Source organism: Bombina bombina, chromosome 2 (assembly GCF_027579735.1).
Source record: "Bombina bombina isolate aBomBom1 chromosome 2, aBomBom1.pri, whole genome shotgun sequence".
NCBI classification, from domain to species: Eukaryota; Metazoa; Chordata; class Amphibia; order Anura; family Bombinatoridae; genus Bombina; species Bombina bombina.
In genome coordinates, this window is record NC_069500.1 from 765,369,953 (window position 1) to 765,396,819 (window position 26,867).

Consider the following 26,867-nt stretch of genomic DNA (forward strand, 5'->3'; position numbering starts at 1 on the left):
AAGATCAGGACTGGCCAAAAACAAAAGTGAAAGCTACATACATATTGGCTAACACTAGAATCAAACCACTTGACAAGGACATTGCTAAATCCCTGATCGAATAGTGTACGTTCAAACTGCAGAAAAGCCCTTTCCCGCCGTCAAAGTAACAGTTTTTACCGCACAACCAACTCCATTTTTTCACACATGCATTTGTTTGTTCATTTTTGTTCAAGGACTGCTCAGTTACCGTTTTTGGACAAATGCAACAAATATAGAAATATTTCTTGTTCTTTTGCAAGTCTAAAATGCAGGCGATTATTGCCTTGTTACAGAAATATAACGCACTGTAAGTGGTTTACCTCTTTAGTCTCATCTAATGTTGTGTAGTGGTAAACCTCCCTTTCCAGATTTGCCACAGTGGTGTGGTGTAGCTGCCTGGTCATATCCACAAAGCTTCGAATTAGGTAAAGCTGCTGCTTGAACAGGTCATTCAGGGCAAGAGCCATAGGATTGTATGTGGTCAGTGCTGGAAGTAAAGGTTTTCAGCATTAATTAGATGGTGTCACAATAAAAGATAATACAGATGCTATCTATGGCTCATATATTTTTTCAGAATTCCAAAGGGTCACTGGGGAAAGTTGAAGAAACTGGGCACCCGATGTTCTATGTAGGAAAATGTGGCAAGTAGTGAATATTGTATTTAGAAAAGAAACGTGTGGTGGGTATTTTCTTAAAGGGGCACAGCATATTTTTTTAAACAACTTTCCAAATTAATTCTTTGATCAACTTTGATTCATTATCCTGATACCTCTTACTGAAGGAGCAACAATGCACTACTGGGAACTAGCTGAACACATTGGTAAGCCAATGATGGGAGGCATATATGTGCAGCCACCAATCAGCAGGTAGCTCCTGAGCCTAGCTAGGTATGCTTTTCAACAAAGGAAAACAAGAAAATGAAGCAAATTAGAAAGTAGAAGTAAATTGGAAAGTTGTTTAAAATGACAACACAATTTATGCTTACCTGATAAATTTATTTCTCTTGTGGTGTATCCAGTCCACGGATCATCCATTACTTGTGGGATATTCTCATTCCCAACAGGAAGTTGCAAGAGGACACCCACAGCAGAGCTGTAATATAGCTCCTCCCCTAACTGTCATAGCCAGTCATTCGACCGAAAACAAGCCGAGAAAGGAGGAACCATAGGGTGCAGTGGTTACTGTAGTTTAAATTTAAAAATTACCTGCCTTAAAATGACAGGGCGGGCCGTGGATTGGATACACCACAAGAGAAATAAATTTATCAGGTAAGCATAAATTGTGTTTTCTCTTGTAAGGTGTATCCAGTCCACGGATCATCCATTACTTGTGGGATACCAATACCAAAGCTAAAGTACACGGGTGAAGGGAGGGACAAGGCAGGAACTTAAATGGAAGGAACCACTGCCCGTAAAACCTTTCTCCCAAATATAGCCTCCGAAGAAGCAAAAGTATCAAATTTGTAAAATTTTGAAAAAATATGAAGCGAAGACCAAGTCGTCGCCTTGCAAATCTGATCAAAAGAAGCCTCATTTTTAAAGGCCCAAGTGGAAGCCACAGCTCTAGTGGAATGAGCTGTAATCCTTTCAGGAGGTTGCTGTCCAGCAGTCTCATAGGCTAAGCGGATTAAGCTTCTTAGTCAAAAAGAAAAAGAGGTTGCCGAAGCCTTTTGACCCCTCATCTGTCCAGAGTAGACAACAAACAAAGCAGATGTTTGACGAAAATCTTTAGTAGCTTGTAAGTAAAACTTTAAAGCACGGACCACGTCCAAATTGTGTAACACAAGGATGGAACAACAATCTCTTGATTGATATTCTTGTTAGATACCACCTTAGGTAAGAACCCAGGTTTGGTACGCAGGACTACATTATCCGTATGAAAAATAAGTTAAGGAGAATCACATTGTAAGGCAGATAGCTCAGAGACTCTACGAGCCGAGGAAATAGCTACCAAAAAAAGAACTTTCCAAGATAAAAGCTTGATATCTATGGAATGAAGAGGTTCAAACAGAACTCCTTGAAGAACCTTAAGAACCAAGTTTAAGCTCCATGGTGGAGCAACAGGTTTACTTTAAACACAGGCTTGATTCTAACTAAAGCCTGACAAAATGTCTGAACGTCTGGAACATCTGCCAGACGCTTAACTAGCTGACAATCCTTTTTCCAAACCTTCTTGGAGAAAAGATAATATCCTAGCAATCCTGACCTTACTCCATGAGTAACCCTTGGATTCACACCAATAAAGATATCTACGCCATACCTTATGGTAAATTTTCCTGGTGACAGGCTTTCGTGCCTGTCTTAAGGTATCAATAACTGACTCGGAGAAGCCACGCTTTGATAAAATCAAGCGTTCAATCTCCAGGCAGTCAGCCTCAGAGAAATTAGATTTGGATGGTTGAAAGGACCCTGAAGTAGAAGGTCCTGTTTCAGAGGCAGAGACCATGGTGGAAAGGATGACATGTCCACTAGATCTGCATACCAGGTCCTGCGTGGCCACGCAGCTGCTATCAGAATCACTGATGCTCTCTCCTGCTTGATCTTGGCAATCAGTCGAGGGAGCAGAGGAAACGGTGGAAACACATAAGCCAGGTTGAAAGACCAGGGCGCTGCTAGAGCATCTATCAGTGTCGCCTTGGGATCCCTGGACCTGGATCCGTAACACGGAAGCTTGGCGTTCTGGCGAGACGCCATGAGATCCAGTTCTGGTTTGCCCCAACGATGAATCAGTTGTGCAAATGCCTCCGGATAAAGTTCCCACTCTCCCGGATGAAAAGTCTGACGACTTAGAAAATCCGCCTCCCAGTGCTCTACACCTGGGATATGGATAGCTGATAGGTGGCAAGAGTGAATCTCTGCCCAGCGAATTATTTTTTAAAACTTCTAACATCTCTAGGGAACTTCTCGTTCCCCCTTGATGGTTGATGTAAGCTACAGTCGTGATGTTGTCCGACTGAAATCTGATGTACCTCAGAGTTGCTAACTGAGGCCAAGCCTGAAGAGCCTTGAATATCTCTCTTAGTTCCAGAATATTTAATGGAAGGAGAGACTCCTCCTGAGTCCACGATCCCTGAGCCTTCAGGGAGTTCCAGACAGCACCCCAACCTAGAAGGCTGGCATCTAACGTAACAATTGTCCAATCTGGCCTGCGAAAGGTCATACCTTTGGACAGATGGACCCGAGATAGCCACCAGAGAAGAGAATCCCTGGTCTCTTGGTCTAGATTCAGTTGAGGGGACAAATCTGTGTAATCCCCGCTCCACTGACTGAGCATGCATAGTTGCAGCGGTCTGAGATGTAAGCGTGCAAACGGCACTATGTCCATTGCCGCTACCATTAAGCCGATTACTTCCATACATTGAACCACCGAAGGGCGCGGAATGGAATGAAGAACCCGGCAGGAATTTAGAAGCTTTGATAACCTGGACTCCGTCAGGTGAATTTTCATTTCTACAGAATCTATCAGAGTCCCTAGAAAGGAAACTCTTGTGAGTGGGGATAGAGAACTCTTTTCCTCTTTCACTTTCCACCCATGCGAACACAGAAATGCCATTACTACGTCCGTATGAGACTTGGCAATTTGGAAGTTTGACGCCTGTATCAGGATGTCGTCTAAATAAGGGGCTACTGCTATGCCCCGCGGCCTTAGGACCGCCATAAGTGACCCTAGAACCTTTGTAAAGATTCTTGGGGCTGTAGCTAATCCCAAGGGAAGAGCTACAACTGGTAATGCCTGTCTTAAAAGGCAAACCTGAGAAACCGATGATGATCTTTGTGTATCGGAATGTGAAGATAAGCATCCTTTAGATCCACTGTAGTCATATATTGACCCTCCTGGATCAGTGGTAGGATGGTACGAATAGTTTCCATCTTGAACGACGGAACTTTGAGGAATTTGTTTAAGATCTTTAGATCCAAAATTGGTCTGAAGGTTCCCTCTTTTTTGGGAACCACAAACAGATTTGAGTAAAAACCCTGTCCCTGTTCCTCCTTTGGAACTGGATGGATCACTCCCATAACTAGGAGGACTCGTACACAGTGTAAGAATGCCTCTCTCTTTATCTGGTGTGCAGATAATTGTGAAAGGTGAAATCTCCCTTTTGGGGGGGAAGCTTTGAAGTCCAGAAGATATCCCTGGGATATAATTTCCAACGCCCAGGGATCCTGAACATCTCTTGCCCACGCCTGGGCAAAGAGTGAAAGTCTGCCCCCTACTAGATCCGTTCCCGGATAGGGGGCCGTTCCTTCATGCTGTCTTAGAGGCAGCAGCAGGCTTTTTTACCTGCTTACCTTTGTTCCATGTCAGGTTTGGTCTCCAGACCGTCTTGGATTGAGCAAAAGTTCCCTCTTGTTTATTATTAGAGGAAGTTGATGCCGCACCTGCCTTGAAGTTTTGAAAGGCACGAAAATTAGACTGTTTGACCCTAGATTTGGACCTGTCCTGAGGAAGGGCATGACCTTTTCCTCCAGTGATATCAGCAATAATCTCCTTCAACCAGGCCCGAATAGGGTCTGCCCCTTGAAGGTAATGTTAAGTAGCTTAGATTTTGAAGTCACGTTAGATGACCATGATCTAAGCCATAGCGCTCTGCGCGCCTGTATAGCAAAACCAGAATTCTTAGCCGTTAGTTTAGTCAAATGAAGAATGGCATCAGAATAAAAGAATTGGCTAGCTTAAGTGCTCTAAGTTTGCCAAGTATGTCATCCAATGGAGTCGCTACCTGTAAAGCCTCTTCCAGAGACTCAAACCAGTACGCCGCAGCAGCAGTGACAGGGGCAATGCATGCAAGGGGCTGTAGGATAAAACCTTGTTGAATAAATATTTTCTTAAGGTAACCTCTAATTTTTTATCCATTGGATCTAAAAAAAAAGCACAACTGTCCTCGACAGGGATAGTAGTACGCTTTACTAGAGTAGAAACTGCTCCCTCCACCTTAGGGACTGTCTGCCATAACTCCCATGTGGTGGCGTCTATTGGAAACATTTTTCTAAAAATAGGAGGGGAAGAGAACGGCACACCTGGTCTATCCCATTCCTTATTAATAATTTCTGTAAACCTTTTAGGTATTTGGAAAAACATCAGTACAAAGTATTTATCCAGTCTACACAATTTCTCTGGCACTGCAATGGTATCACAGTCATTCAGAGCAGCTAAAACCTCCCTAAGCAACACGCGGAGGTGTTCAAGCTTAAATTTAAATGTAGAAATATTAGAATCAGGTATCTTTCCTGAGTCATTAACATCACCCACTGACTGAAGCTCTCTTTCCTCAGCTTCTGCATATTGTGAGGCAGTATCAGACATGGTTCTTAAAGCGTCAGTATGCTCTGCATTTTGTCTCACCCCAGAGCTATCTCGCTTACCTCTAAGTTCAGGTAGTCTGGCTAATACCGCTGACAGTGTATTATCCATGACTGCCGCCATGTCTTGTAAAGTAAACGCTATGGGCGCCCTAGATGTACTTGGCGCCATTTGAGCGTGAGTCCCTTAAGCGGGAGTCAAAGGGTCTGACACGTGGGGAAAGTTAGTCGGCATAACTTCCTCCTCGTCAGATTCCTCTGGTGATACATTTTTTAAAGACAGAAAATGATCTTTATTGCATAAAATGAAATCAGTACATTTGGTACACATTCTAAGAGGGGGTTCCACCATGGCTTTTAAACATAATAAACAAGGAGTTTCTTCTATGTCAGACATGTTTATACAGAATAGCAATGAGACTAGCAAGCTTGGAAAACAGTTTAAATCAAGTTAACAAGCAAATATAAAAAACGGTACTGTGCCTTTAAGAGAAACAAATTTTGTCAGAATTTGAAAAACAGTGAAAAAATGCAGTAAATCAAACAAAATTTTTACAGTGTGTATAATAGGCTAACAGAGCATTGCACCCACTTGCAAATGGATGATTAACCCCTTAGTTCAAAAAACGGATCAAAAAAACGAAATAGACGTTTTTTAACAGTCACAACCAACTGCCACAGCAAGCTGTGGCCCTACCTTCCCCAATAAACGACTTTGGAAAGCCTTTGGGCCCTTTAGAGATGTCCTATAGCATTCAGAGGGCCTTTGAGGGAAGCTGGATGTCACAGTTTGTAATTTTTAACTGCACCAACTGTAACTTTTATACTACAACAGTGGAAATTGTTTCTAGTCAAAATTTAAGCCAGCCATGTGGAAAAAACTAGGCCCCAATAAAGTTTTATCACCAAAGCATATATAAAAACGATTAAACATGCCAGCAAACGTTTTATATTGTAAATATCATAAGGGTATTACCCCCTGGGAGTAAGCATGATACCAGTCGTTATTAAATCACTGTATTCAGGCTTAACTTACATTAATCCGCTATCAGCAGCATTTTCTAGTGTTTTCCATCTCTAGAAAAAATTATAACTGCACATACCTGATAGCAGAATAAACTGCATGCCATTCTCTCGCTGAAGTTACCTCATCTGTGTAATCCCCTCAGACATATGTGAGAATAGCAATGGATCTTAGTTACAACCTGCTAAGATCATAGAAACCTCAGGCAGATTCTTCTTCTATTTACTGCCTGAGATAAAATAGCACAACTCCGGTACTATTTAAAAATAACAAACTTTTGATTGAAGAAAATAAACTAGCTATATTTAACCACTCTCTCCTACAACGTCCTTGCTTGTTGAGAGTTGCAAGAGAATGACTGGCTATGACAGTTAGGGGAGGAGCTATATTACAGCTCTGCTGTGGGTGTCCTCTTGCAACTTCCTGTTGGGAATGAAAATATCCCCCAAGTAATGGATGATCCGTGGACTGGATACACCCTACAAGAGAAATGCTCTATCTGAATCAAGAACAATTTTGGGCTTCATATCCCTTTAATTTGGGGCCTGACAAATTTGCTTTAAGAACCATCCAGAAAAATGTAATTTTTCTCTGTGCAGCCACACATTATATTTTATAAGACATAGATGGGTGAAAAATACCACATGGTTTAGCAGAATTATATATTAATGGGCCATCATAATCAAAAAATTGCATTTTTATTTTAAAACTAGTGACCCTGTAGTGCTAATGTCTATAACCCCTTTGCAGCGGATCTGTTGGTCCTGAGAAAAAAAAACTGCTGCTGATCCAATGTACAGCCCTACTTGCATGACCCAGCTGTGTCACTAGCTCTGCTGTGTCGTTTTTTTCAACTATAATGGCCCAAATACAAGGATATAGCAAAAACAAAAAATTATGCTTACCTGATAAATTTATTTCTCTTGTGGTGTATCCAGTCCACGGGTTCATCCATTACTTGTGGGATATTCTCCTTCCCAAAACGAAGCTGCAAGAGGACACCCACAGCAGAGCTGTCTATATAGCTCCTCCCCTAACTGCCACCCCCAGTCATTCGACCAAAGACAAGCAAGAAAAAAAGGAGAAACTATAGGGTGCAGTGGTGAGAGTAGTTTAAAAATAAAAAACACCTGCCTTAAATTGACAGGGCGGGCTGTGGACTGGATACACCACAAGAGAAATACATTTATCAGGTAAGCATAAATTTTGTTTTCTCTTGTAAAGGTGTATCCAGTCCACGGGTTCATCCATTACTTGTGGGATACCAATACCAAAGCTTTAGGACACGGATGAAGGGAGGGACAAGGCAGGAAATTGAACGGAAGGCACCACTGCTTGTAAGACCTTTCTCCCAAAAATAGCCTCCGAAGAAGCAAAAGTATCAAATTTATAGAATTTAGAAAAGGTACCAAGTCGCCGCCTTACAAATCTGTTCAACAGAGGCCTCATGTTTAAAAGCCCATGTGGAAGCTACTGCTAGTAGAATGAGCTGTAATTATTTCAGGAGGCTGCTGGCCAGCAGTCTCATAAGCTAAGCTTATTATACTTCTTAGCCAAAAAGAAAGAGAAGTTGCCGAAGCCTTTTGGCCTCTCCTCTGTCCAGAGTAGACAACAAACAAAGCAGATGTTTGACGAAAATCCTTCGTAGCTTGTAAATAAAACTTTAAAGCACGAACCACATCAAGATTGTGTAATAGAAGTTCCTTCTTTTAAGAAGGATTAGGACATAGTGAAGGAACAACAATCTCCTGATTGATATTCTTATTAGATACCACCTTAGGAAGAAACCCAGGTTTGGAATGTAACACTACCTTATCTGCATGGATAATCAGATAAGGGGAATCACATTGTAAAGCAGATAGCTCCGAAACTCTTCAAGCCGAGGAGATAGCTACTAAAAACAGAACTTTCCAAGATAAAAGCTAATATCTATGGAATGCAAAGGTTCAAACGGAACCCTTTGAAGAACTTTAAGAACTAAATTTAAACACCATGGCGGAGCAACAGGTTTAAACATAGGCTTGATCCTAACTAAAGCCTGACAAAACGCCTGAACGTCTGGAACCTCAGCCAGACTTTTGTGCAAAAGAATAGACAGAGCAGAAATCTGTCCCTATAAGGAACTAGCTGACAAACCCTTCTCCAATCCTTCTTGGAGAAAAGATAATATCCTAGGAATCCTGAACTTACTCCACGAGTAACCCTTGGATTCACACCAATGAGGATATTTACACCATATCTTATGATAGATTTTCCTGGTGACAGGCTTTCAAGCCTGAATTAAGGTATCAATGACCGATTCGGAAAAACCACGCTTTGATAGAATCAAGCGTTCAATCTCCAAGCAGTCAGACGTAGAGAAATTAGATTTGGATGTTTGAAGGGACCTTGAAGTAGAAGGTCCTGCCTTAGCGGCAGAGTCCATGGTGGAAAGGATGACATGTCCACCAGATCTGCATACCAAGTCCTGCGTGGCTCACTGAAGCTCTCTCCTGCTTGATCTTGGCAATCAGATGAGGGAGCAGAGGAAACGGTGGAAACACATAAGCCAGGCTGAAGGACAAGGGCGCTGCTAGAGCATATCAGCGCTGCCTTGGGATCCCTGGACCTGGACCCGTAACAAGGAAGCTTGGCGTTCTGACGAGACGCCATGAGATCCAGTTCTGGTTTGCCCCAAAGTTGGATCAACTGGGCAAATACCTCCGGATGGAGCTCCCACTCCCCCGGATGAAAAGTCTGCCGACTTAGAAAATCCGCCTCCCAGTTCTCTACTCCTGGGATATGGATAGCTGAGAGATGGCAAGAGTGAACCTCTGCCCATAGAATTATCTTTGAAAACTCCAACATTGCCAGGGGGATCCTTGTTCCCCCCTGATGGTTGATATAGGCTACAGTCGTGATGTTGTCCGACTGAAATCTGATGAACCTGACCGCAGCTAGCTGAGGCCAAGCCTGAAGAGCATTGAATATCGCTCTTAGTTCCAGAATGTTTATCGGAAGGAGGGCTTCCTCCTGAGTCCACGAACCCTGAGCCTTCAGCGAGTTCCAGACTGCACCCCAGCCCAGAAGGCTGGCATCTGTCGTTACTATAGTCCATTCTGGCCTGCGGAAACTGATTCCCTTGGACAGATGGACCTGAGATAGCCACCAGAGAAGAGAATCCCTGGTCTCTTGATCCAGATTTAGTAGAGGGGACAAATCTGTGTAATCCCCATTCCATTGATTGAGCATGCAAAGTTGCAGTGGTCTGAGATGTAGGCGGGCAAACGGAACTATGTCCATTGCTGCTACCATTAATCCGATTACCTCCATACACTGAACCACTGACGGACGAGAAATGGAATAAAGAGCACGGCAGGGAGTTAGAAGTTTTGACAACCTGACCTCTGTCAGATAAATCTATCTTCATTTCTACTGAATCTATCAGAGTTCCTAGGAAGGAAACTCTTGTGAGAGGTGGGAGAGAACTCTTTCCTTCTTTCACCTTCCACCCGTGAGACCTTAGGAATGCCAGAACAATGTCCGTATGGGACCTGGCGATTTGAAAAGTTGACGCCTGTATCAGTATGTCGTCTAGTTAAGGGGCTACTGCTATACCCCGCGGTCTAAGAACCGCCAGAAGGAACCCTAGAACCTTCATAAAGATTCTTGGTGCCGTGGCTAACCCGAAGGGAAGAGCCACAAACTGGTAATGCCTGTCTAGGAAGGCGAACCTGAGAAACTGATGATGATCCCTGTGTATCGGAATATGTAGATAAGCATCCTTTAAATCCACAGTAGTCATATATTGACCCTCCTGGATCATAGGTAGGATGGTTCGAATAGTCTCCATCTTGAAGGATGGGACCCTGATAAATTTGTTTAGGATCTTGAGATCCAAGATTGGTCTGAAAGTTCCCTCTTTCTTGGGAACTATAAACAGATTTGAATAGAAGCCCTGCCAATGTTCCTCCTTTGGAACTGGGTGGATCACTCCCATAACTAGTAGGTCTAAGAATGCCTCTCTCTTTATCTGGTTTGCAGATAATTGTGAGAAATGAAATCTCCCCTTTGGAGATGAAGCTTTGAAATCCAGAATATATCCCTGGGAAACAATCTCCAGAGCCCAGGGATCCTGGACGTCTCTTGCCCAAGCCTGGGCGAAGAGAGGAAGTCTGCCCCCCACTAGATCCGGTCCCGGATCGGGGGCTACTCCTTCATGCTGTCTTAGAGGCAGCAGCAGGCTTTTTGGCCTGTTTCCCCTTGTTCCAAGCCTGGTTAGGTCTCCAGACTGGCTTGGACTGGGCAAAATTTCCCTCTTGTTTTGTAGAAGAAGAAGATGAAGCTGCGCCACTCTTGAAGTTTCGAAAGGAACGAAAATTAGTCTGTTTGGTCCTTAACTTGTTGGATCTATCCTGGGGAAGGGCGTGGCCTTTTCCTCCAGTAATATCAGAAATGATCTCCTTCAGTCCAGGCCCAAATAGGGTCTGCCCTTTGAAGGGGATCTTGAGAAGTTTGAAGTGACATCAGCTGACCAGGATTTAAGCCATAGCGCCCTACGTGCCTGAATGGCAAAACCTGAATTTTTAGCCGTTAGCTTGGTTAAATGAAAAACGGTGTCAGAAATAAATGAATTGGCTAACTTAAGAGCTTTAAGCCTGTCAAGGATATCATCCAACGGGGTCTCTACCTGTAAAGCCTCCTCCAGAGACTCGAATCAGAAAGCCGCTGCAGCAGTGACTGGGGCAATGCATGCAAGAGGCTGGAGAATAAAACCTTGTTGTATAAAGATTTTCTTAAGGAAACCCTCTAATTTCTTATCCATAGGATCTAGGAAAGCACAACTGTCCTTGACAGGAATAGTTGTACGCTTAGCTAGGGTAGAGACTGCTCCCTCCACCTTAGGGACCATCTGCCACAAGTCCCGTGTAGCGGCATCTATAGGAAACATTTTCTTAAAAGCAGGAGGGGGCGAGAACGGCACACCTGGTCTATCCCATTCCTTAGTAATAATTTCTGAAAACCTCTTAGGGATTGGAAAAACATCAGTGTAACAGGCACTGCAAAGTATTTGTCCATTTTACACAATTTCTCTGGGACTACAATGGTGTCACAGTCATCCAGAGTCGCTAAAACCTCCCTGAGCAACACGCAGAGGTGTTCAAGCTTAAATTGAAATGCTGTCATTTCAGAGTCAGACTGAAGTAACGCCTTCCCTGAATCAGAGAAGTCACCCACAGATAGAAGCTCTACTGCTTCAACTTCTGCACATTGTGAGGGTATATCAGACATAGCTACTAAAGCGTCAGAGAGCTCTGTATTTGTTCTAGCCCCAGAGCTGTCTCGCTTTCCTTGTAACCCTGGCAGTTTGGACAATACCTCTATGAGGGTATGATTCATAACTGCCGCCATGTCTTGTAAAGTAAACGCATTGGACGCGCTAGATGTATTTGGCGTCCCTTGAGCGGGAGTTATAGGTTCTGACACATGGGGAGAGCTAGATGGCATAATCTCCCTTTTGTCAGTCTCAGAAACCTCAGGTGATAAATCTTTAAAAGCCATAATATGGTCTTTATAACTTATAGAAAGGTCAGTACATTTGGTACACATTCTAAGAGGGGGTTCCACAATGGCTTCTAAACATAATGAACAAGGAGTTTCCTCTATGTCAGACATGTTTAACAGACTATTAATGAGACCAGCAAGCTTGGAAAACACTTTAATAAATGTGAAAAAAGCAATAATAAAAAACGGTACTGTGCCTTTAAGAGAAAAAAACTACCCCATAAACTGCAAAACAGTGAAAAAAATTAGTAAACTCTACGAAATTTTTACAGTGTGTATAAGGGACTAAAGCAGCATTGCACCCACTTGCAAATGGATGATTAACCGCTCAGGCCCAAAAACGAATTAGAAAAACATTAAACCTGTTAACAAACAGTCAAACACACTGCCACAGCTCTGCTGTGGCTCCTACCTGCCCTTAAAAACGATTTTTGCAGGAACAAAACCCTCTATAGAGGTCCTATAAGCCAGAGGACTCCTTCAGGGAAGCTGGATGTCTCAGACTGAAAATGAAAATAGACCCCTCCCACCATGCACTCAAAGTCAGAGGGCCTTAAAAAAAGTACTCCAAGGAGTAATCTAACAAGCCATGTGGAAACTAGGCCCCAAATAAAGATTTATCACCCTCAGAGAAAAAACGTTTTTATTTATAAATCATACGAACGTTTTTACACTAAGTAATATAGGTATTAACATGAATATTATCCCTTTTTGCAAGCATGATCCCAGTTGTTGTTAAATCACTGTATCAGGCTTACCTTAAATATACCAGGCACTGTCAGCATTTGCTAGACCTTATCATCTCTCTAGAAAAAAATATACTGAACATACCTCAAAGCAGGCAATCTGCAGACCGTCCCCCCAACTGAAGTTTTCTTTCCATACTCTTCAGTTATGTGTGAGAACAGCAATGGACCTTAGTTACAAACCGCTAAGATCATCAAACCTCCAGGCAGAAGTCTTCTTCTAATTTCTGCCTGAGAGTAAAAACAGTACAACGCCGGTACCGTTTAAAAATAACAAACTTTTGATTGAAGGTAAAAACTACACTAAGTCACCACATCTCTCTTGATACTTCCTTTCTTGTTGAGAGCTGCAAGAGAATGACTGGGGGTGGCAGTTAGGGGAGGAACTATATAGACATATCTGCTGTGGGTGTCCTCTTGCAGCTTCCTGTTGGGAAGGAGAATATCCCACAAGTAATGGATGAACCCGTGGACTGGATACACCTTTACAAGAGAAATCTTGTTTTTTTCTGTCAAACTTTAGTAAAAAAAGTTTGACAACATCATCTATGATATAGAAGCTAAGCATTTGGAGACATCGAAGATTCAGGCAATCTAGATCCTTCAACATAATGCACGCAGCTACCATGATTATTTGATGAAATCAAAATGGAGATATTAGATGGGACACTATACACAATATCTATACATCATGAGAAAAGTAGAGGATGATTACTGTAAACATAATGATCTACTTACCTTCTATTACTTCAGGGCTCACCACATGACTGGCTATTGACACTGGATCCACAAAAGAATGTGCAGCAAATTGTATAAAGGAGTTGGGCACTGTGTAAAACATTAAATGGTCATATTTGTAAGGTAGAACAATCAATACGAATGTATTTCCTTTATTGCAATGTTCTCAGGTCTAGATCATACGTACCAGTAACATAGAAACATAGATATTGATGGCAGATAAGAGCCATAGGCCCATCAAGTCTGCCCGACCTTACCTAACAGTATAAACTTATCTAGTTCGTAGGATAGCCTTATGCTTGTCCCATGGATTTTTAAAGTCCCCCACAGTGTTTGTTGCTATTACCTCTTGAGGAAGTTTATTCCATAAATCAATCACTCTTTCTGTAAAGAAGTGCTTCTTCAAATTACTCCTGAATCTACTACCCTTTAGCTTGAGCTCATGACCCCTTGTTCTTGAATTTTCCATTTTATGTAAAATACCCACAGCCTCAGTTTTACTAAACCCTTTAATGTACTTGAAAGTTGCTATCATATCACCTCTTTCCCTTCTCTCCTCTAAGCTATACATATTTAGGTCATTGAGCCTATCCTGGTAAGTTTTATTTTTTAGACCATGTACCATTTTGGTAGCCCTCCTTTGCACAGATTCAAGTTTTTTAATATCCTTCTGAAGATATGGCCTCCAGAACTGCACACAATACTCAAGATGAGGCCTAACTAATGATCTATAAAGTGGCATAAGAACCTTACTATTTCTGCTGCAAATACCTCTACCAATACATCCAAGCATTCTGCTAGCCTTACTCGCTGCATTACTACATTGTTTACTAAGTTTTAAATCATCTGAAATAATAATTCCGAAGTCCTCTTCCTCATCTGTAATAGTCAGTAAAGTGTCATTGAGTCTGTAATTAACATTTGGATTTTTCTTCCCTAAATGCATTATTTTACACTTTGCTGTGTTAAACTTTAGATCCCAGTCGTTTGTCCAATCCTCCAATTGTTGTATGTCACTTCTCATTTTGTCTACCCCCCTGGAACATCCACTCTGTTACAAATTTTTGTATCATCTGCAAAGAGACATACTTTCCCCTGTAGCCCTTTGCTGATATCGCAGATAAATATGTTAAACAAAACAGGCCCCGGAACTGACCCCTGAGGAACACCACTAGTAACAGCCCCCTCTGCTGAATGAACTCCATTTACTAAGACACTTTGTTTTCTGTCCTTAAGCCAGCATTCCACCCAGTTCACAATTTTTGAATCTAGACCAAGGAGATACAGTTTGTGAATTAGTTTATTGTGTGGGACGGTGTCAAATGCTTTGCTGAAATCTAGATATGCTACATCAACTGCTCCACCATTGTCTAATACTTTTGTTACATAATCAAAGAAGTCAATTAGATTAGTCTGACATGATCTACCTGAAGTAAAACCATGCTGATTTTGGTCCTATAAATTGTTTGTCTTTGTGTAAGTCATAATTCTTTCTTTTTTTTTTTTTTTTTTTTTTTTATTTATTCATTTTTATTATCATTATTTAGCAGCATGGTACAAAAGGATGTCATTGTTGATACAAAAGTTTAAACAGAAACAAAAGAGGGAGAAACCATCAGTCTCTAAAAGAAAGGAGAACGAACTCCCCGTATAGTAAAATGAAATAGTAGAGCTAGACTGTCCGTGATAAGTCCATTTGAAAACAGTAGCCCCACTCCATATAAATGCATGGTGATTGACAATGACACCAATGTACAAAACATAACTCAAACAACAACAAAACTATGCCGAAATTTCTTAATTTAAGACCACTTTGTATATATTCTATACATCTAGTGGTATCCCTCGACTTTGTATTTAACTATCAACCTTTGAGAGAAGTGCTAAGCTAAAGAGGTCATTATTAGAGTATCAGGCAGGGGTGGGATAATTCTTTCTTTTAAGAGGCTTTCCATTAATTTTCTTACTACTGAAGTTAAACTAACTGGCCTGTAGTTGCCAGATTCTTCTCTACTGCCCTTTTTATGAAGAGGTATTACATTTGCTCTTCTCCAATCATCTGGGACAGCTCCTGGTTATAGTGACTGATTAAACAGATCAGTTAATGGGACAGTTAGCACTTTTAAAACCCTTGGATAATTATTATCAGGACCCACTGCCTTTTTAACATTTATTTTTGATAATGCTATCAAAACCTCATCCTCTGTAAAAAGATTGCTGTTAAGCTTGTTTCTATTTTTCGTAGCATCCCTTAATGTAGACATTGTATCTTCACAATCTTGAGACAGTCTGCAATCTGCTTATCTCCTTCTACTATTCTACCATCAACTGATTTCAATTTTACTATTCCTACCTTATTTTTTCTTCTTTTCACTGATATATCTAAAGAATGTTTTGTCCCCATGTTTTACTGACTGTGCTATCTTCTCTTCTGCTTGAGCTTTAACCTTCCGAATTAACTGCTTAGTCTTTTTTTGTTGGAGTCTCCATATTTTCATATCATCATCTGCTTGTGTGTGTCTGTAATTTTTATAAGCTATCTTTTTTGTCTTTACAGCATGTGCTACTTCTTTGGAAAATCAAATTGGATTCAGACCCATTTGAAATGATTTCTCAATCTGAGTATCGAGTCAATCACAGTGTTTGAGACACTGTACAACCAAGCACAGAAATAATGAAAGGGACACAGAACCCAAATTTTTTCTTTTGTAATTCAGAAAGAGCATGCAATTATAAGCAACTTTCTAATTTACTCCTATTATCAATTTTTCTTCGTTCTCTTGCTATCATTATTTGAAAAAGAAGGCATCTAAGCTTTTTTTGGTTTCAGTACTCTGGACAGCACTTTTTTATCGGTGGATGAATTTATCCACCAATCAGCAAGGACAACCCAGGTTGTTCACCAAAAATGGGCCGGCATCTAAACTTACATTCTTGCATTTCAAACAAAGATACCAAGAGAATGAAGAAAATTTGATAATAGGAGTAAATTATAAAGTTGCTTAAAATTTCAAGCTCAATCTTAAGCACAAAAGAAAATTTTTGGGTACAGTGTCCCTTTAACATTTGTACATAAGGGATGGAGCTGAGAAATCCTAATTTATGGCATTTAACAACTGGTAATTTACATAGCACCTGATCCAGGGCTCATATGTTATAGGAAAACATAATTTATGTATGAACTTACCTGATAAATTAATTTCTTTCATATTGGCAAGAGTCCATGAGCTAGTGACGTATGGCATATACATTCCTACCAGGAGGGGCCAAGAAGTGGGATGATAAGAAAGGAGCAAAAGCATCAACGAGGAATTGGAATAATTGTGCTTTATACAAAAAAATCATAACCATCACAAGAAAAGGGTGGGCCTCATGGACTCTTGCCAATATGAAATAAATGAATTTATCAGGTAAGTTCTTATATAAATTATGTTTTCTTTCATGTAATTGGCAAGAGTCTATTAGCTAGTGAGGTATGGGATAGCAAATACCCAAGATGTGGAACTTCCCCGCAAGAGTCACTAGAGAGGGAGGGATAAAATAAAGACAGCCAATTCCGCTGAAAAATTAATCCACAACCCAAATCAAAAGTTTCAATCTTTATAATGAAAAAAAAACGAAATTATAAGCAGAAGAATCAAACTGAAACAGCTGCCTGAAATACTATTCTACCAAAAACTGCTTCTGAAGAAGAGAAAACATCAGAATGGTAGAATTCAGTAAAAGTATGCAAAGAAGACTAAATCGTTGCTTTGCAAATCTGATCAACAGAAGCTTCATTCTTAAAAGCCCAGGAAGTAGAAACTGACCTAGTAGAATGAGCCGTAATCCTCTAAGGCGGGGATTAACCCGACTCCAAATAAGCATGATGAATCAAAAACTTTAACCAAGATGCCAAAAAAAATGGCAGAAGCCTTCTGACCTTTCCTAAAACCAGAACAGATAACAAATAGACTAGAAGTCTTTCTGAAATCTTAGTAGCTTCAACATAATATTTCAAAACTCTTACCACATCCAAAGAATGTAAGGATCTTTCCAAAGAATTCTTAGGATTAGGACACAAGGAAGGGACACTAATTCCTCTACTAATGTTGTTAGAATTCACAACTTTAGGTAAAAATTTAAATGAAGACAGCAAACCACCTTATCCTGATGAAAAATCAGAAAAAGGAGACTCACAAGAAAGAGCAGATAATTCAAAAACTGTTCTAGCAGAAGAGATGGCCAAAAGGAACAATACTTTTCATGAAAGTAATTTAATGTCCAAAGAATGCATATGCTCAAACGGAAGAGCCTGAAAAGCCCTCAGAACCAAAATAAGACACCAAGGAGGAGAAATTGGCTTAATGACAGGCTTGATACGAACCAAAGCCTGAACAAAACAATGAATATCAGAAAGATTAGCAAATTTTTCTGTGAAAACCGCACAGGAAGAGCAGAGATTTGTCCTTTCAAGGAACTTGCAGACAAAAACCCTTATCGAAACCATCCTGAAGAAACTATAAAATCCTAGGAATTCTAAAAGAATGCCAAGAGAATTTATGAGAAGAGCATCATGAGATGTAAGTCTTCCAAACTCGATAATAAATCTTTCTAGACACAGATTTACGAGCCTGCAACATAGTATTAATCACTGAGTCAGAGAAACCTCTAAGACTAAGTACTAAGCGTTAAATTTCCATACCATCAAATTAATAATTTGAGTTCCTGATGGAAAAGACGAATGTTAAGATATAAGGTCTGGCCTTAATGGAAGTGACCAAGATTGGCAACTGGACATCCGAACAAGAACCATATACCAAAACCTGTGCGACCATGCTGGAGCCACCAGCAGCACAAAAGATTGCTCCCTGATGATTTTGAAAATCACTCTTAAAAGAAGAACCAGAGGCGGAAAAATATAGGAAGGTTGATAACTCCAAGGAAGTGTCAATGCATACACTGCTTCTGCCTGAGGATCCCCGGACCTGAATAGGCACCTGGGAAGTTCCTTGTTTAGATGAGATGCCATCAGATCTATTTCTGGAAGCCCTCACATCTGAACAATTTGAAAAAACACATCTGGGTAAAGAGACCATTCTCCCAGATGTAAAGCTTGATTGACAGAGATAATCCGCTTCCCAATTGTCTATACCTGGGAAATGGATCGCAGAAATTAGACAGGAGCTGGATTTAGCCCAAGCAAGTATCCAAGATACTTCTTTCACAGCCTAAGAACTGAGAGTCCCACCCTGATGATTGACATACGCCACAGTTGTGACATTGTCTGTCTGAAAAACAATAAACGTCTCTATCTTCAACAAGAAGCCAAAACTGAAGAGCTCTGAGAAATGCACGGAGTTCCAAAATATTGAATGGTAATCTCGCCTGAGATTTCCAAACCCCTTGTGCTGACAGAGATCCCCAGACAGCCTCCCAACCTAAAAGACTCGCATCTGTAGTGATCATGGTCCAGGTTGGATGAACCGAAGAGACCCGTAGAACTATATGATGGTGATCTAACCCCCAAGTCAAAGATAGTTGAACATTGGGATTCAAAGATATAAAAAGTGATATCCTAGAATCCCTGCACCATTAATTCAGCATAAAAAACTGGAAAGGTTTCATATGAAAATGAGCAAAGGGAATCGAATCCAATGCTGCAGCCATGAGACCTAAAACTTCCATGCATATAGCAACTGAAGGAAATAATAGAGACTGAAGGTTGTCTGAGGAATCAAGGAGCTTTGATAAAAAGATCCTCCAACCATGTCTTTGAAGAAACAACAAAAAGTTGAATGGTATGAGATTCCGCAGAACGAAAAGACTGAGCCAGTACCACGAGACCGTCCAAATAAGGAAACACTGAGAACCTTGAAAAGATTCTTAGAGCTGTCGCTAGACCAGAAGGAAAAGCAAGAAATTGATAATGCTTGTCAAAAAAAGAGAATCTCAAAAAATGAAAATAATCTGAATGAAATCAGAAAATGAAGATATGCATCTATTGTATCTATTGTAAACAAATAATGCCCTCGCTGACCAAAAGGCAGAATAGACCATATAAACACCATTCTAAAAGATGGTACTCTTATATGACAATACAAAAAGATTTTCTATCTTTGGGACAATGAATAGTTTTGAACAAAACCCCCAAACCCTGTTCCTAAAATGGAACTGGTATAAATACCCCAGAAAACTCCAGGTCTGAGCAGCGCCTTGAGCCCCAACGGGTGACCAGCCGCGCTTCACAAGTACCCAATACATACAGGTCTGAAACACACTTCAGGAAAGTGTGAGCCTTTACTGGAATATGTTAGAGAAAAAAAGATTTCTCACAGGCGGTTTTACTCTGAATCCTATTCTGTACCCCAATCTAAGAAGTTTGGACCTAATTGAACCAAACAAATTTAAAAAAAAGTATTAAACTGCCCCTTACCAGCTAAGCTGGAATAAGAACCGCACTTAAATGCAAATTGAGGGAGCTGACTTTGATCTTTTAAATGGCTTAAATTGAATGAAGAAAACTTCCAAATATAAACATGTTACTTGGGGAAGAATTAGGATTCTGTTCCTTAGTAAGAACAAAAACTAATATAAGCTTAAGATTTACTCTTAGAACTCAATCTTGAAGCAAAAAAACACCCTTCCCCAGAGTAACAGTTGAAGAATTGAATCTAATTGTGAACCAAATAATTGATTACCTTGGAAAAAAAGAAATATGGAATTTAGAAATCAAATAAACATTCCAAGATTTAAGTCAAAAAGTTCTTCTAGCTAAAATAGCTAAAGACATAGATTAAACCTCCTTTGCGAAAATATCAAAAAAATGACGACACAAATGAAATTATTAGCATGTTGATCAACTTAACAATGCTAAATAAATCATAATCCGATACTTGTTGCACTAAAGTATCCAACCAGAAAGTTGAAGCAGTTGCAACATCAGCCAAATAAATTGCAGGTCTAAGAAAAGTACCTGAAAATAAATAATTTTCCTTAAATAAGATACAAGTTTCCCATCTGAAGGAAAAAAATAAATACTATTTGCTATAGGAATAGTAGCATGTTTAGCAAGAGTAGAGATAGCCCCATTAACTTTGGGGATCTTTCCTCAAAACATTAAACTAACTGCCGGCAAAGGATACAATTTAAAAACCTTAAAGAAGGAATAAAAGAAATTCTCGGCCTATTCCATTCCCTAGTATCAGGAAATGGAAAAAAACCTCTGAAGAAACCACAGAAGGTTAATGAGCAGAATTTAAATGTTAGCTAGTCTTAAAATCAAAAGAACTAGTCACCTCAATATCCAAAATAATCAACACCTTTTCAACAAAGAACGAATGTACTCTATTTAAAAATAAAAAAGTAGATTTGTTAGTGTCAATATCTGATGAAGAATATTCTGAATGAGAAAAAAACATCATCAGAGAACGATAATTCAGTATGTTGTTGGTCATTTGAAACTTCAGCAACTAAACGAGAAGTTTAAAAAAGACCTATAAATTTTATTAGAAGGCGGGATGTCAGACAAAACCTTTAGAATAGAATCAAAAAAATATTCTTATAATTTTTTAAGTATATCTTGTACATTAGATGTAAAATGAATAGCAACAGATAATGCATAAATACTAATGGACTCTGCATGTAAAAGTTTATCATGATAACTTCTTACAAACCATAGCTAAGGAAAAAAATTCATAACATTAAAATAAATGAACTTAGCATTGGTAGGACTGATATCAGTCATAAGGAATCCAACAGTATTTTCTGATACAGGAACAGTTTTTGGAACATCTTGCAATATGTAATAGAAAAAACAACATATAAAGCAAAATTATCAAATTCCTTAAATGACAGTTTCAGGAATGGGAAAAAACATAATTTATGCTTACCTGATAAATTTATTTCTCTTGTGGTGTATCCAGTCCACGGATCATCCATTACTTGTGGGATATTCTCCTTCCCAACAGGAAGCTGCAAGAGGATCACCCACAGCAGAGCTGTCTATATAGCTCCTCCCCTAACTGCCACTACCAGTCATTCGATCGAAGACAAGCAAGAGAAAGGAGAAACTATAGGGTGCAGTGGTGACTGTAGTTTAAAAATAAAAAAAAACACCTGCCTTAAAATGACAGGGCGGGCCGTGGACTGGATACACCACAAGAGAAATAAATTTATCAGGTAAGCATAAATTATGTTTTCTCTTGTAAGGTGTATCCAGTCCACGGATCATCCATTACTTGTGGGACACCAATACCAAAGCTATAGGACACGGATGAAGGGAGGGACAAGGCAGGCGCTTAAACGGAAGGCACCACTGCCTGCAAGACCTTTCTCCCAAAAATAGCCTCCGAAGAAGCAAAAGTATCAAATTTTAAAAACCCATGTGGAAGCTACCGCTAGTAGAATGAGCTGTAATCCTTTCAGGAGGCTGCTGGCCAGCAGTCTCATAAGCTAAGCGCATTATACTCCTTAGCCAAAAGAAAGAGAGGTTGCAAAGCCTTTTGGCCTCTCCTCTGTCCAGAGTAGACAACAAAAAATGCAGATGTTTGACGAAAATCTTTAGTAGCTTGTAAATAAAACTTTAAAGCACGAACCACGTCAATTGTGTAAAAGACGTTCCTTCTTTGAAGAAGGATTAGGACACAGTGACGGTACAACAATCTCCTGATTGATATTTTTATTAGATACCACCTTAGGTAAAAAACCAGGTTTGGTACGTAACACTACCTTATCTGCATGAAAAATGAGATAAGGGGAATCATATTGTAAAGCAGATAACTCCGAAACTCTTCGAGCCGAGGAGATAGCTACTAAAAACAGAACCTTCCAGGATAAGAGCTTAATATCTATGGAATGCAAAGGTACAAACGGAACCCCTTGAAGAACCTTAAGAACTAAATTTAAACACCAAGGCGGAGCAACAGGTTTAAACACAAGCTTGATTCTGACTAAAGCCTGACAAAACGCCTGCACGTCTGGAATCTCAGCCAGACGTTTATGCAAAAGAATAGACAGAGCAGAAATCTGTCCTTTTAAAGAACTAGCTGACAAACCCTTCTCTAATCCTTCTTGGAGAAAAGGAGGAGTAACCCTTGGAATCACACCAATGAAGATATTTACACCATATCTTATGATAGATTTTCCTGGTGACAGGCTTTCGCGCCTGTATTAAGGTATCAATGACCGACTCGGAGGAACCACGCTTTGATAAAATCAAGCGTTCAATCTCCAAGCAGTCAGCCGCAGAGAAATTAAATTTGGATGGTTGAAAGGACCCTGAAGTAGAAGGTCCTGCCTCAGAGGCAGAGTCCATGGTGGAAAGGATGACATGTCCACCAGATCTGTATACCAAGTCCTGCGTGGCCACGCAGGTGCGATCAAAATTACCGATGCTCTCTCCTGTTTGATCTTGGCAATCAGACGAGGGAGCAGAGGAAACGGTGGAAACACATAAGCCAGGTTGAAGGACCAAGGCGCTGCTAGAGCATCTATCAGCGCTGCCTTGGGATCCCTGGACCTGGATCCTTAACAAGGAAGCTTGGCGTTCTGGCGAGACGCCATGAGATCCAGTTCTGGTTTGCCCCAACGTTGAATCAACTGTGCAAACACCTCCGGATGGAGCTCCCACTCCCCCGGATGAAAAGTCTGACGACTTAGAAAAACTGCCTCCCAGTTCTCTACTCCTGGGATATGGATAGCTGATAGATGGCAAGAGTAAATCTCTGCCCATTGAATTATCTTTGAAACCTCCAACATCGCTAGGGAACTCCTTGTTCCCCCTTGATGGTTGATGTAAGCTACAGTTGTGATGTTGTCCGATTGAAATCTGATGAACCTCACTGCCGCTAGCTGAGGCCAAGCCTAAAGAGCATTGAATATCGCTCTTAGTTCCAGAATGTTTATTGGAAGGAGTGCCTCCTCCTGAGTCCACGACCCCTGAGCCTTCAGAGAGTTCCAGACTGCACCCCAGCCCAGAAGGCTGGCATCTGTTGTTACTATTGTCCAATCTGGCCTGCGGAAGGTCATACCTTTGGACAGATGGACCCGAGATAGCCACAAGAGAAGAGAATCCCTGGTCTCTTGATCCAGATTTAGTAGAGGGGACAAATCTATGTAATCCCCATTCCACTGACTGAGCATGCAGAGTTGCAGCGGTCTGAGATGTAGGCGGGCAAATGGCACTATGTCCATTGCCGCTACCATTAAGCCGATTACTTCCATACACTGAGCCACCGAAGGGCGAGAAGTATAATAAAGAACACGGCAGGAATTTAGAAGTTTTGACAACCTGTCCTCTGTCAGGTAAATCCTCATTTCTACAGAATCTATCAGAGTTCCCAGGAAGGAAACTCTTGTGAGAGGGGATAGAGAACTCTTCTTTTCGTTCACTTTCCACCCATGAGACCTCAGGAATGCCAGAACAATGCCTGTATGGGACTTGGCAATTTGGAAATTCGACGCCCGTATCAGAATGTCGTCTAAGTAAGGGGCTACTGCTATGCCCCGCGGCCTTAGGACCGCCAGAAGTGACCCCAGAACCTTCGTAAAGATTCTTGGTGCCGTAGCTAACCCAAAGGGAAGAGCCACAAACTGGTAATGCCTGTCTAGGAAGGCGAACCTGAGAAACCGATGATGATCTTTGTGTATCGGAATGTGAAGATAAGCATCCTTTAAGTCCACAGTAGTTATGTATTGACCCTCCTGGATCATAGGTAGGATGGTTCGAATAGTCTCCATCTTGAAAGATGAGACCCTGAGAAATTTGTTTAGGATCTTGAGATCTAAGATTGGTCTGAAGGTTCCCTCTATCTCGGGAACCACAAAGAGATTTGAATAGAAGCCTTGCCCCTGTTCCTCCTTTGGAACTGGGTGGATCACTCCCATAACTAGGAGGTCTTGAACACAATATAAGAATGCCTCTCTCTTTATCTGGTCTGCAGATAATTGTGAGAGGTGAAATCTTCCTTTTGGGAAAGAAGCTTTGAAGTCCAGAAGATATCCCTGGGACACAATTTCCAACGCCCAGGGATCCTGGACATCTCTTGCCCAAGCCTAAGCAAAGAGAGAAAGTCTGCCCCCTACTAGATCCGTTACCGGATCGGGGGCTGATCTTTCATGCTGTCTTAGAGGCAGCAGCAGGCTTCTTGGCCTGCTAACCTTTGTTCCAGGCCTGGTTAGGTCTCCAGACCGGCTTGGACTGGGCAAAATTTCCCTCTTGTTTTGCATTAGAGGGAGTTGATGCCGCGCTCATCTTAAAGTTTCGAAAGGCACGAAAATTAGTTTGTTTGGTCCTTAATTTATTAGACCTATCCTGAGGAAGGGCATGACCTTTTCCTCCAGTAATATCAGAAATGATCTCCTTCAGTCCAGGCCCGAATAGGGTCTGCCCCTTGAAGGGAATGTTGAGAAGCTTAGACTTTGAAGTAACGTCAGCTGACCAGGATTTAAGCCATAGCGCCCTACGCGCCTGTATAGCAATACCTGAGTTCTTAGCCGTTAGTTTGGTTAAATGAACAACAGCGTCAGAAGCAAATGAATTGGCTAGCTTAAGCGCTTTAAGCTTGTCAAGTATATCATCCAATGGAGTTTCTACCTGTAAGGCCTCTTCCAGAGACTCAAACCAGAAGACCGCAGCAGCAGTGACCGGGGCAATGCATGCAAGAGGCTGGAGAATAAAACCTTGTTGAATAAACATTTTCTTAAGGTAACCCTCTAACTTTTTATCCATTGGATCTAGGAAAGCACAAATGTCCTCGACGGGAATAGTTGTACGCTTAGCTAGGGTAGAAACTGCTCCCTCCACCTTAGGGACCGTTTGCCATAAGTCCCGTGTAGCGGCATCTATTGGAAACATTTTCTTAAAAATAGGAGGAGGACAGAACGGTACACCTGGTCTATCCCATTCCTTAGAAATAATTTCTGAAAACCTTTTAGGTATTGGAAAAACAGGCACTGCATAGTAATTATCCAATCTACACAATTTCTCTGGTACTATAATGGTGTCACAGTCATCCAGAGTAGCTAAAACCTCCCTGAGCAACACGTGGAGGTGTTCAAGCTTAAATTTAAATGTAGACATATCAGAATCAGGTTGAAGCATCTACCCTGAGTCAGAAAAATCACCCACAGAAAGAAGCTCTCCTGCCTCAGCTTCTGCATATTGTGAGGGGATATCAGACATAGCTACTAAAGCGTCAGAGTGCTCTGTATTTTTTCTAGTCCCAGAGCTGTTTGGACAATATCGCTGTAAGGGTATGATCCATAACTGCCGCCATGTCTTGTAAAGTAAACGCCATGGGCGCGCTAGATGTACTTGGCGCCACTTGAGCGGGAGTCCCTTGAGCGGGAGTCAAAGGTTCTGACACGTGGGGCGAGTTAGTCGGCATAACTTCCCCCTTGTCAATTTCCTCTGCTGATAAATCTTTTAAAGACAGAATATGATCTTTATAACTTAAAGTAAAATCAGTACATTTGGTACACATTCTAAGAGGGGGTTATACAATGGCTTCTAAACATAATGAACAAGGAGTTTCCTCTATGTCAGACATGTTTAAACAGACTAGCAATGAGACCAGCAAGCTTGGAAAACACTTTGATAAATGTAAACAAGCAAAAAATAAAAACGGTACTGTGCCTTTAAGAGAAACAAATTTTGTCAGAAATTGAAAAACAGTGATAAAAAGCAGTAAATCTTACGAAATGTTTACAGTGTGTATAATAGACTAACAGAGCATTGCACCCACTTGCAAATGGATGATTAACCCCTTAGTTTCAAAACCGGATCAAAAAAACGATATGAATGTTTTTTAACAGCTGTGGCCCTACCTGCCCATACAACGACTTTTGAAGGCACAAAAACCCTTTGTAGAGGTCCTAAGTGTTCAGGGGACTCCTTCAGGGAAGCTGGAAGTCTCAAGCTGCAAAAACTACTGCACGATTTAGGCCTGAAATTAGGCCCCTCCCAACCTGTACTCACAGTGAGAGGGCCATAAAAAACTATCCCTAGGTAAAATCTAGCCAGCCATGTGGAAAAAACTGGGCCCCAATAAAGTTTTATCACCAATATGTAGAAAAAAACGTTTAAACACTTCCAGCAAACGTTATCTTATTTTCAGTAATGTGAGAAAGTAATAAGAATATTACCTTTTACAGCAAGCATGATACTAGTCGTTATTAAATCACTGTAATCAGGCTTACCTTAAATAAATCCGGTATTAACAGCATTTTCTAGCATATTCATTTCTCTAGAAAAATTTAAACTGCACATACCTCATAGCAGGAGACCCTGCACGCCATTCCCCCAGATGAAGTTACCTCATCTCTTCAGTTATGTGTGAGAACAGCAATGGATCTTAGTTACAACCTGCTAAGATCATCAAAAACCACAGGCAGACTCTTCTTCAACTTTCTGCTTGAGGCTAAAACAGTACAACTCCGGTACCATTTGAAAATAATAAACTTTTGATTGAAGATAAACTACATAAATTCACCACATCTCTCTAGCTACTTCCT

At 40.9% G+C, this 26,867-nt stretch overlaps 1 protein-coding gene across 1 annotated transcript in view; it reads right to left on the reverse strand.

Annotated features, from left to right (window-relative positions):
- Positions 1-308: 308 nt before the first annotated feature.
- The window catches only part of C2H19orf44 (chromosome 2 C19orf44 homolog), a 132,939-nt gene continuing 106,380 nt past the window's right edge, over positions 309-26,867 (reverse strand). Inside the window, exons 8-9 of the mRNA XM_053700046.1 lie at positions 13,374-13,463; positions 309-508 (exon numbers count right to left, since the gene is read on the reverse strand). Coding sequence (XP_053556021.1) covers positions 309-508; positions 13,374-13,463 — 290 coding nt within the window. The remainder of the gene's footprint in view (positions 509-13,373; positions 13,464-26,867) is intronic.